This window comes from Echinops telfairi, unplaced genomic scaffold (assembly GCF_000313985.2).
Source record: "Echinops telfairi isolate 266 unplaced genomic scaffold, ASM31398v2 ScPeMD7_2291;HRSCAF=2852, whole genome shotgun sequence".
Taxonomy (NCBI): domain Eukaryota; kingdom Metazoa; phylum Chordata; class Mammalia; order Afrosoricida; family Tenrecidae; genus Echinops; species Echinops telfairi.
Genome location: NW_022106189.1, coordinates 34,889,506 through 34,901,068, shown reverse-complemented (window position 1 = coordinate 34,901,068; position 11,563 = coordinate 34,889,506). Strand labels below are relative to the sequence as shown.

Here is an 11,563-nt window from a genome sequence, read left to right as displayed (position 1 = left end):
TAATAAAATGATTAAAGAAAAAGAATTGGACGAGACCCCAATAAAATGATTTTAAAAATAAATACAAGAAGAAAAAACCCCCAAAACATTTGTTTTCTACTTGAAAAAAACCAAAATGGTTTGTTCTAATAACGTGGCACTGTATGATACTCACCTACCCAACACAATTGCTGAAGACAAAATGGGTGCATAAGTAAATGTGGTAAAGAAAGCTGGTGGTACTGGCTATTAAAAAATATAGCCCCTGGGGTCATAAAGGCTTGTAGTCAAACAAGTGGCTATGTAGCAGGGAAGCAACAAAGCCCACATGAAAGAGGCACACCAGCTTGTGTGATCATGCGGTGTCATGTCAACGGGATCAGGTACCAGAAGTTCAAAAACGAAATAAAATTGATCTGAAGGAGGATGGACAAAGTGGAGACCCGAAACCCACCTGCAAGACAATCAGGCAGTCCCTCACAAAGGGGATGAGGAATTCAGGGTGCAGTTTAGCACTGATGAAACATAATCATCCTCTGGTTCTTTAACATTTCCTCCCCTTATTATTAAGCTTATGTTTCAACTCTTTAATACTCTTGGACCTACATATGTTCATCTGTATAATGAAGATCATTTGATGCAGGAATGCCAGGATGGATGATCCTTCAGAAATGGCAACAGGAGTAATGATTCCTAGAGGATACAGGAAGATGGGGGAGGGGCAGGGAGGTAAAGGGAACTGATAGCAATGATGACTGTATAACCCCATTCAAGAGGAGCAAATAACAGAATTATAGGTGAATGGATATATTAGATAGGGTAAGATATGGCTAATATATATTATATAGCAATAATAAGGGTTCCTGGAGGGAAGGGAGGGGGAGGAAAATTGAGTCAGGGGCAGGACTGAGAAAGGAGAAAAACTGCAGCTAGCAAGACATCTGGTATTGGTCAGTACCCATTCTTAGCCAAAGAGAATGGGTGGGAAACCTGGTCTTAGATGGAGTTCCTGCTGGCCTAACTGCAGTATGGGATCAGGGACCTGATTCAGAAGTAATTTGTGTAGGCTCAAAGGATGGCTGAAGTTAGGCCGCTTGTTCTGGAAGAAACTCTTGGGCCCAGAGAGAACCTGGGGCCAGGGCATGTGTTCATGTATAAAGTTCTTGCTCACCCAGGGTGGCTGGTGACAGGCTGCTTGCCTGGCACTGTGATTCTGCCAGTCTGATGAAGTAGAGCTCACCTGCCTCCAGACATGAGGTGGTATACCAGGAGCCTGATCCTTGAGGCGTGACTCTGACCTCAGGCAGAGCAAGGGCATACAGAGGGGTTTGTAACCAGCCACTGAGTGAGTGAGGGTTGGGGCTGACCACTCCTCTGGTCACCCATAGAGTGTGGGGAACAAGGGAGGACCCCACCATTCTTGTCACTAGCCACTCATGCTTGTGCTTCTAGGCTGCTGTGTAGGTCAAATGCTCCTTGTACAAGTTCAGGATGACGGTTCCTTGTCAGGCCAGCTGACATTTCATGCCTTCCATCTGTCTCCTCTCTGGCTGCTTTTGTTCAGCTTCTCCCAGTCAGTATTCAGTCCACTTTATCCTTTCATCTGAAGTTTAGAGTTCCAGGAGTATCATCCATATCGATTTCATTTGCTCTCTCACGGCTTTGTTGTTTAGGGGCTGTGTAGGGTGTCTGCCTAGTCTGTCATCTTGCCAGAAGTCCAGGGCTTCATTTTCTTTAAGGCTGAATAATATGTCATAGCATGTTATCACTTTTTGTTTATGTATTCATCTGTTGACGGACATTGGGTTGTTTCTACCTTTTGCCTACTTGAATAGTGCTGCATTACCACTATTAAAAAACATATTTCTGAAGATATTGGCTAATTTAATTAGGTAAGAAAACAAAATGTGTTATAAAGTTGAAGAGAGTTGGCAAAATGATCACAATGTGTAAATGCAGTAAAATGTGAAGAAGTTGGAACCTGTATAAATTGGAAAACTGTCAGAGGAAGAAAACAAAAACTTTTCCATTAAATAGAAAGTGATAGAAAAGAGGTGGCTTCACCCTGTGAAAGGCAAAGCCATGATGGTCATGGTTCTCAGCCTGTGGGCCGCAACCCCTCTGGGGGTCGAACGACCCTTTCACAGGGGTCGTCGCCTAAGACCATAGGAAAACACATAAATATTTCACCATATATAATTACATATTATTTTGTGATTAATCACTATGGTTTAATTCTGCTCAATTTGTAACAATGAAAATACATCCTGCATATCAGATATTTATATTAGGATTCATAACAGTAGCAAAATGACAGTTATGAAGTAGTAACCAAAATAATTTGATGGTTGGGGGTCACCACCACATGAACTGTATGAAAGGGTCGCGGCATGAGGAAGGTTGAGAACCACTGCCCTAAACCAAGGCAGACCTGCTAAGTTCCAGCTCTCACAGGTTTCAGGTTTATGCACATCTGGATAATAAACCAAGAGAATCAAACGGAAAGCGACTACTTACAAAAGGTCGTTCAGCAAGACGGTTAGGTATTTGTGGAAAGTGTGGAGAACACTTCTGACCGCCTGTGGATGCACAAAGAAGACTCCAGCTCTACACCAGCCCAGGTCAGACGTGTTTTACCCTCCACACGTCTTTCTCCTGATTCTGTACCAACGATGCCTCTCACTACATTCTACTTCTCTGCTGGGTTTGATTATTCCACTGCAATGGCCACACAGAACTTACAGACAATACTCATGATTATGGGAGCTATAAAGGGAAGTTAACAGGTTACCAAAACGCCAGGATCAGAAAACATTCAGGATACAGTATTTGGTACACACTGATACCCATCCTCAACCAGCAGCCAAGTCTCTCTCTGCTCCTCAGTCTCTCAACCCCAAGGTCCCTTGGCTTCTGCCTGCATGGGCCAGGAAGCCCACCTGCTGCTCTGCCTCACTGCCCTATGATGTGCACAGCTTAGCTCCTCTGCTCCATCTGGCCAGGGCTCCTCTGGTGCTTCTGCTGCCTCCACAACTTTCAGACAGGGAACTGGCATGCACTCTGCTGGTGGCCCTTTTTATTCCCACTTCTGAGATGGCTCTTTGATACCCAAGGGAATGGCAAACTGACTAATCCCCTCTATTAGTATTTCACATAGCCTATTTGCCTGGTCAATCATTGTGTGGAAGTTATGGAAAATGGACAGAAGAGCCACAGTGATTAATTTCATTTCACCATAGTACTAAATTAACATAAATCAACAGCCCTTATATATACACAAGTGATACTACATGGTATAAAGAGGATATCTAATTTATAACAGCTATGCAAAATATAAAATAAATCTAATAGGTGATGTGCAAGAACAATATAAATACATTAGTCTTTTGAATATTACTGAGGGGCATAAATGAAGATTGTAACAATGGAGAAGCATACCATATTTGCCTTAGGAAGTAAAATAAAGCTATTAATTCTCAAGTTAATTTTATAAGTCTTTATATATGGGAGTGCTTCAAAAACTTTGTTCAAAAACTCCATTATTATTTGATTCCAGTTTTCCATATGATTTTTGAAGCACCCTCATAAAAACATCTAAGTCTAGATACCACTAACCGTTTAGCTCTTACTGTATTAAAAAGCTCCTACAAATCAAAACAAGCAAAGTAATCAAACTGCCCCATGAGGAATGTGCAAAGCAAATGGACTAGCATTCGTTCACTTGTCTTTTAATATGTTTAGTCAGAATCCAGTGACTTTCAATCACAAACACTAAGTCCTGGTTTAGATGTACCCATAAAGCAGTGGAGGAAAGAGCATTCCAGTCCATGGGAAGCTTACATTTGTACATTGTAGAGAGATCTACATTAACCAAGCCATCCTCAGGTAATGATAAGTGCTATGACACATAAAATAAAATAGGGTAAGGAGTTAGGGTTTGGTGGGGCGAGAAATGCTGTCAATTTAGGTAGCATGATTAGAGAAAGTTCCTCAGAGAAGGTGTCATATGAGAGCCCCAACTCAAGGGAGAAGCACACAAGTGAACGGGAGCTCAACCAGGGGAAAGCAAGTGCAACGGCCTTCAGACAACAGCATGCACAGCGTATCTGAGAACAACAGGGCATCCGAGTGTCTGAAGCCGAATGAATGTGGGGCTACAGAGGTAGGAGATAAATAGGCAGATAAAGGCTGGACTGTGCAGGTTTTCAAAAACTTGAGAAAGGATTTGGGATGTTAAGTCTGACGGGAACCCACTAGGAAATCCTGAACAGGAGATAACACAGGTTTGTGTGTGTGCTTCTAAAGAGTAAAGTGGGGGAATGGAATGTAGAAAGGCAAAAGCAAATGTGGCCATGTAAGGTGACAAACGGGGCTCTAGTTTTAACTTGCATTTCTCTCATGAGTGCAGCTGAGAAGACTTTCATATATATTTCTGAAACATTTAGGGTTTAAAAATGTCACTTTTCACTAGGCTGTTAGGGACGTGGGCATAAGACTCTAAAAAAGAATTAAGATGCATTAAATAGGGACAACTTCTGTTAAAAACTCTCCTAAGTATTCAAAGTCCACTTTTAGAAAAACACTATAAAAGTTTGCCAATCAGAGTCTAGGAGATGCCTCAAATCCCATCAAGGAGTCACCAATACTGACATAAATGAATGTAATTAGTTCCATAATATATTTTATTTAAAATAGAGAAACTTATGATGATGATACAGTTTTGATAGCTGGTGAAAAACATTGAAAAAGCATCCTTTAGGAAGACATTTTCAGTGTATCTCTAAAACTACCTAGGCAATGCATATTCTCTCTTTTTAATGGGGAGAGTCTGAGAGGGCAAAAACCATATTATATTGGTATTTTTATCATTAGCTCCTAGCACAGTCCTCTGCACGCTATAGGATGGGACTGAACTCTACTACCACACAGGAAAAGGTACACAGGTCTGGTCTCCCTGCCCAGTTGATTCTGACTCAGGGCAGAACAACCCTCCAGGCTTCTGAGACTGACAATCTTTAGGGGAGTAGAAAGCCTCATCTTTCTCCCACGGGGTGGCCGGTGGTTTTTGAGGTTCGCAGTCGACTTGTAACCTGCCTCACCACCTGACAAGCATGGTCATAGACTTAAAAAAGATTGCACATCAGGCCAAAATATTATCACAAATGGAGTTCCTTCTGGTTATATGTGAGTCTAATACTGTGCAAACTGAACAACCTTCTTAGCTACATGGGATCCATTAACAAGGGGGTGGGTCACCAGTCCCAGGGATCATTCTAGTTAATTTTCATGATGTCGTAAATAGATTCTCATTCTTTTTTTTCCCCCCCTTCTTCTTTAATCAAATAACTTCTGTGATACCAGGAGGATCGAGCTCCTGTGGGCTTGATTATCGGAGTTAACAGATATAAACCTGCACCTGCTTAGATGAGATCCAAGGGGTAGTACTGGGCTACCCACAAAAATCTGGTGAAATTGTAAACATTAGACGATCTTTTCCCAGGGTATTTTGGGCAGAAGTGTCATGGGCCCTGCAGTTATATGACTAGATCCCAGGATGGTGTCCTTACCCCTGTAATCTCCATACAGGTTAGGAAGGAGGGTGTAGTTGGTCCAGCAGTAGAAATCTGGAAGCTGTTTGATCTCTGAGAAACAATGAGAAAAGGTCTTCTGGATAACTTAATGGAGGTGATATCCATCTGAGTTCTTTGTGGAATAGATCTCAGTCATCAGTAAGATTAGAAAGAAGATTTGCACTAGTGCAGAAGAGAAAGTAGTATCAGAGTTGGGTGGTTATCTTAGAAATAGTCTATACTGTTTCTTTCATTTTTCCTAAGCCTATAAGACATTCAAAGTAAAAACAACCCCCCACACAATTTCATACGGTTCAACCTAAAATTGTCAATAAGTAAGCCAAATCATTTGATTCTTAGTGAGAGGTATATGTATTCCTTTCCAGAATTATTGTTACTGATCATAATTTTTCCTTAAAATAAGATACATAAAATTTCACACAGAAAATAATGTTTTAGTTTGTATTTTTAGAACTAAGCTACACACACACACACACACACACACAAAACGAGGCTTCTAAAGTTTGTGAAAAATGAAATGAAAAGATGAAAAATTTCTAGCAACAATGAAACATACAACTTTCCTCTAGTTCGTTAATGCTCCCTGACCCCTTACCGCCCCCCACCCCACTATCATGATCCCAATTCTACCTTACAAATCTGGCTAGACCAGAGGATGTACACTGGTACAGATAGGAACTGGAAACACAGGGATTCCAAGACAGGTGATTCCTTCAGGACCAGTGGTGAGAGTGGTGATACTGGGAGGGTGGAGGGAGGGTGGGTTGGAAAGGGGGAACCGATTACAAGGATCTACATACAACCTCCTCCCTGGGGGACGGACAACAGAAAAGTGGGTGAAGGGAGATGTCTTACAGTGTAAGACATGACAAAATAATAATAATTTATAAATTATCAAGGGTTCATTGGGAGGAGAAAAAAATGAGCTGATACCAAGGGCTCAAGTAGAAAGCAAATGTTTTGAGAATGATGATGGCAACAAATGTACAAATGTGCTTGACACAATGGATGTATGATGTATGGATTGTGATAAGAGTTGTACAAGCCCCCAATAAAATGATTAAAAAAAACCTGAAGTTCCCTTATGTGTATGGAAAACCCTGGTGGTGTAGTGGTTGTGGGTTGGGCTGTTAACTGCATGGTCAAGGTTTGAAACCACCAGCTGCTCCATTAGAGACAGACAGGTTTTCTACACCTGTAAAAAGTTATAGTCTTGGAACTCTCAGGGGTAGTTCTACCCTGTCTTATAGGGTCATTATGAGTCAGCGTAGACTCTATGGAAGTAAGTTTATGACTTAAAAGAGCCCCTAATAAAATGATTTTTTAAAAAAGACTTAAAAGAATGAAAGGCATGATGAAAATAGAACTGGTAGGGAGAGGGGGCGTGGAGGGAGGGGAAAAATGAGGAGCTGATGCCAGGGGCTTAAATGGAGAGCAACTGTTTTAGAATGATGAGGACAATGAATGTACAAATGTGCTTTATACAACTGACGTATGTATGGGTTGTGATAAGATTTGTATGAGCCCCCAATAAAATGATTTAAAAAAAAGAAAATAGAACTTGTCTTCTTGGGTCCATGGAATTCAATAAAGTACTAGATGTATTGGAACTAGTCACTTCACATTTATAGAATAGCTACTTTTCAAAGCATTTTCACTTTTCATCCTCCCTGTGAAGTATGAAGATCAACTATTGCTATCACATTTTGTTGCTGAAAAGACTGACTTACTCAAGCATATGATTAGATCCTAAGACCCCAATTTCAGGAGTCTTTTCATTCAACAACATGCCCATCTTTACTGGTATCTAAAACTTTGCAAGGCATAGTTGGGCTGCTAACCACAAAGTCAGCAGTTCCAACCTACCACCTGCTCTGAGGGAGAAAGATGAGGCTCTCTGCTCCCGTAAAGGTGTGCAACATTGCTACTCTGTTCTGTAGCGCTCCTAAGAGTTGGAACTGACTTAATGGCAGGGAATTTGGTTTTTACCTCCGAAAAGTCCTCTTTTATTCTCCCTCTTCCTTTGCTCTCAGTGACATGTGTTGCACTATCAACACACACCATTTCTCTCCGCACCTAGTATATCTCCAGTCAGCTTGAAGAGTTTCAACTCTTTCAATGTTTCTTCTGGAGGCCTCACTGGGCTAGTTCTAGATGGGGCTATGTAGATAGAGTTGCTCTTATCTCTTGTACCAGGTAATGATGAAGAACACTTTGCTGCAAAAATTCAAATATGAGTCAAGAAAATGTTACATTTCATGAAGCAGTCATTCATCAAGCATTTGCTAAGCATTTACTATGAGCACCTCCTGTTAAATGCTAAAGAAAAAAGATAGTTAAGCCGTGCTTCTCAAACTATTTATGATAAAGAATTGTTTAAAGATTTTAATTTCCAATCTGAGGGGGACCGCTACTTTGGTAAAAGGCAATTAAAATGAATTAATAGAAAAATGAAACAAATAGACAAAATTAAGTCAAAAGGTTCACAATTAAGGTTCTAGTTCATATATGCATGGGTTTATTCTGAACGAAACATGTTTAAACCTGTCTTTGCAATCAGTATAGGGCCGCAGCCAAGTTCTCTCAAGAACATAAAGACTAAGACTTGTCTTAGTCCTTTTAAGACTCCTCAAAAGAAAGTTGCGAAGGGAAAAAAATGATTTTCAGATCAGGACTAATATAAAATTCTTATCAAAACTCAAGTGGACATCTTCCCAAATCATTGGAGCTATGTTCCAAGTTTACAACGTAGGTCAAGCATTATAAAGAAGGCTAGGAAGACCTCAAAAATGAACTTGAGTTTGTGAAAACCAGATCAATCTTGCTAAAAAATACTAGACAGAGATTCAGCAATGGCAGACAGCAACCTGAAACTCGCATCCATGACAAAATCACCCAGAAGCCAACCCAGATACAGATCCAAAGTATCCAAAGTAAATCTGAAAATAGGCAATCAGACAGAGCAATTTGTCATGAAGACATTTACAAGTAAAAAGAAGCAATAGTGTAGTTACAGAACTCCCAAATAAAGAGGAAATCAAGTAGATTTCAAAAATATGGGTAAACAGAGGCAGGATACAGTTAAAAGGGAGGATGGCAAAAAATTATAGATCGGGGAGGACACTGGAAAGAGTGTAAAAGTTAAGGGCAACAGAGGTAAATGCTGTTGTGTATACCGTCCTGCAATAACAGTAGACGCACTGATAAATACATAGGCTGAGCAGATATGGGCAGGAGCAGAAGAGTGTATGTACACTCATAGACATACACATTATTTGGCAAAGAATATTTTTACATGGGTATTTACTTTTGATGCAAGACTATCTATGGATGTGGTGGGGCATACATGGGGCAAAGGCATGAAAATTTCTTAGATCGAACTAGGAATTTGGGGGGAATGAGTTGCTGGGCCTGGGGACTCTGGACCATAGTCTAGGGGGACACCAAGGTCAATTGGCATAACATAGTCCACAAAGTCCACATCCTACTTTGCTGAGTACCAACAGGTCATAAAGGCTGGGGAGTGGCCACCCAAAGTGCTAGTATTTTAATCCCCTTATCCAGAGGAAAGAACAGTGATGAAAACACATGGAAAAAGTTATTCTGATCTGCTAATGGACCACATGAACAACAATCTCCACAACTGAGACCAGTAAAACGAGATGGTGTCTTGCTATCATTACTAATTCCTCCGAAAGGAATTGTGTTAGAAAGTCCTGGGTAGAATGGGACAAAGATGTAGAACAAAACTCTAAATCATTAAGGATACCAAGCTTACTGGTTGGATAGAGACTGGTAACGTCCCCGAGACTATGGTCTTTGGTCACCCTTTAGGTCTGGAACTGAACTTAACAACCATGTGGCTCAATTTTCAGTCAAACCAATAGACACTTGCAGATATTCAGGTATAGATGGTGGGCAGTTGTAAGTAGCATATGGGCTAAGAGACAGATAGAGAGAAAAATAGTATAGGTGAGAGTTGACGCCTTGAGGATGAGAAGATCTAGGGAGGAATACCTAAGTTTCGGTGACCCCTTGATTAGCCTTGGGCAGAGGAGTAGGAGCAACTAGCTGATTAGAGATAAGATAGTGAATGGATGCATTGTTTGCCTGAGTCAGTGAGTTACTTTTCCGACATAATTTTCTCTTGGCAGAATGAGATTTCTAGTCGTTATAACTACTTGATTTACTCGAGTGCCAAGATTCTCTTCATTTGTTATTCCTTTTCTTTGTTAAGCCATGGCATCTTGCTCAGCATCAGTGAGAGTAAGAATGTGAGGCAGATCACCTGGACAGGGAAATCACAAGAAAATCTAGCCAGCAGGTATTACAGGGTGCAGGGGACATCATTTTGTAAAGGTTAAGTTCCGTATTCATCATAAATTTCAATTATTTGACCCTTTATTTTCATTGAGATTTAAGAACTAATTTTATAATCATGTTTGCTTGTGGGGTATCTGGAATGTCCCCAAGAGTCTAAATAATGTTAATATTCATATTTTGCCTATAATTCTCAATATTCTAAACTAGAAAAGTGTAAATAATTATAATTATTTGTATAAATTGTTCAATAACACCTCCGAATGTCTTTGGAAGACCCATGATGGACAGCTAGACTGGAGAAGTCAGACTTTTAAAAGTCCCAATGATTAAATCTCAGCTTAGCAAAAGAGTTTATGGAGTCTTAGAGAAACATACATCTCTTCCATGGCATTTTCAATAGCCTCATTTGCATGTGAAAGTTGGACAATGAATTAAAAAAAATCAAAGAAAAATTGATGCATTTGAACTGTGGTGTTGGTGAGGAATACTGGAAGTACCATGGACTGCCAAGAGAACACACAAATTGGTGTTGGAGTCAGTATAGCCAGCATGCTCCTTAGAAGGGAAGATGGCATCTCACAGACAGGAGAGCAGTCCCTGGAGAAGGCCATCATGCTTGGTAAGGTGGAGGGTCAACGCAAGAGAAGAACGCCCTCTAAGAGATGGATTGACACAGCGGCTGCAACAATGGGCTCAAACAGAGGAACAATGGTGAGGATGCTGCTGCGCCAGGCGGGGCTTCAATCTATTCTACATAGGGTCACTATGAGTCGGAACCAACGGCCCCTAACAACAGTGGCAGCAGCAACTCCTTAAATTTCCTAGAAGGCAGAAATTCTCTTCTAATTCTTAGTAGAATAAGGATGGAAGGCACATTTTCCAGCCTCTTGGCCCACCTTTTCACCCCTCTCAGCCCTCCTTCCCTCTCTGGAGAGGAGTCTGTGTAGGTGACTCTCTCTCTCTCTCTCTCTCTGTTGCCCGCCTCAGACAGGGTCTGTCCTGCTCACTTGGGTTTTCCTGGTGTGGGCACAGAGGCCCGGCCAAGGGCCAGGCCTGCTATCCACAGGAGCGTTTGAACCCTTACCTCAGGCCCTACGGTGGGTATGAGGTGGCAAATCTGGTCATACATGTTCTGCAGACTGAAAGTCTCCCTCTCAAGGACTGTCCTAAGGACTAGACTTGGAGGAAAGCAGTAGAAAGTCTATTTAGCCAAGAGTTCATGCACATTCCTCACTAGTAATTAAGCTTTACTTATCACTTTGATATTCCTTTTAAAATCTTTTCCCCTCATTTTCTTTTATATCGAAGTATTATATATTTATTATAAATATTTGGTGAAAAAATAAAAATTTTCCCGTAATCTTACCATCAGAGATTAATGAACTAATTCCAAATGTGGAGTATACTCTTTAATCATTTTTGTTTTAGTCAATATTTACTTTGTTAACATATTAACATTCTCTATAACATTATTTTAATGATTGCTCATTATTCCATTCTATAGTTGCATCATAATGCATTAATTGATTAATGTTCTCATGCTAGATATTTAAATAGTTGCTAAATTTATTTTTATTTTATTTTATTTTTTTAATCAATTTATTGGGGCTCATAAAATTCATCACAATACATAGATCAATTGTGTAGAGCACATCTATACATTTGTTGCC

At 40.5% G+C, this 11,563-nt stretch overlaps 1 protein-coding gene across 1 annotated transcript in view; it reads right to left on the bottom strand.

The window, feature by feature from the left end:
• PKD1L3 (polycystin 1 like 3, transient receptor potential channel interacting) overlaps positions 1–11,563 on the bottom strand; it is a 32,165-nt gene that overhangs the window by 6,651 nt on the left and 13,951 nt on the right. The window contains 4 exon segments of the mRNA XM_045293922.1: positions 5,523–5,732; positions 7,647–7,787; positions 8,478–8,509; positions 9,761–9,858. Of these exon segments, the coding sequence (XP_045149857.1) occupies positions 5,523–5,732; positions 7,647–7,787; positions 8,478–8,509; positions 9,761–9,858 (481 nt within the window).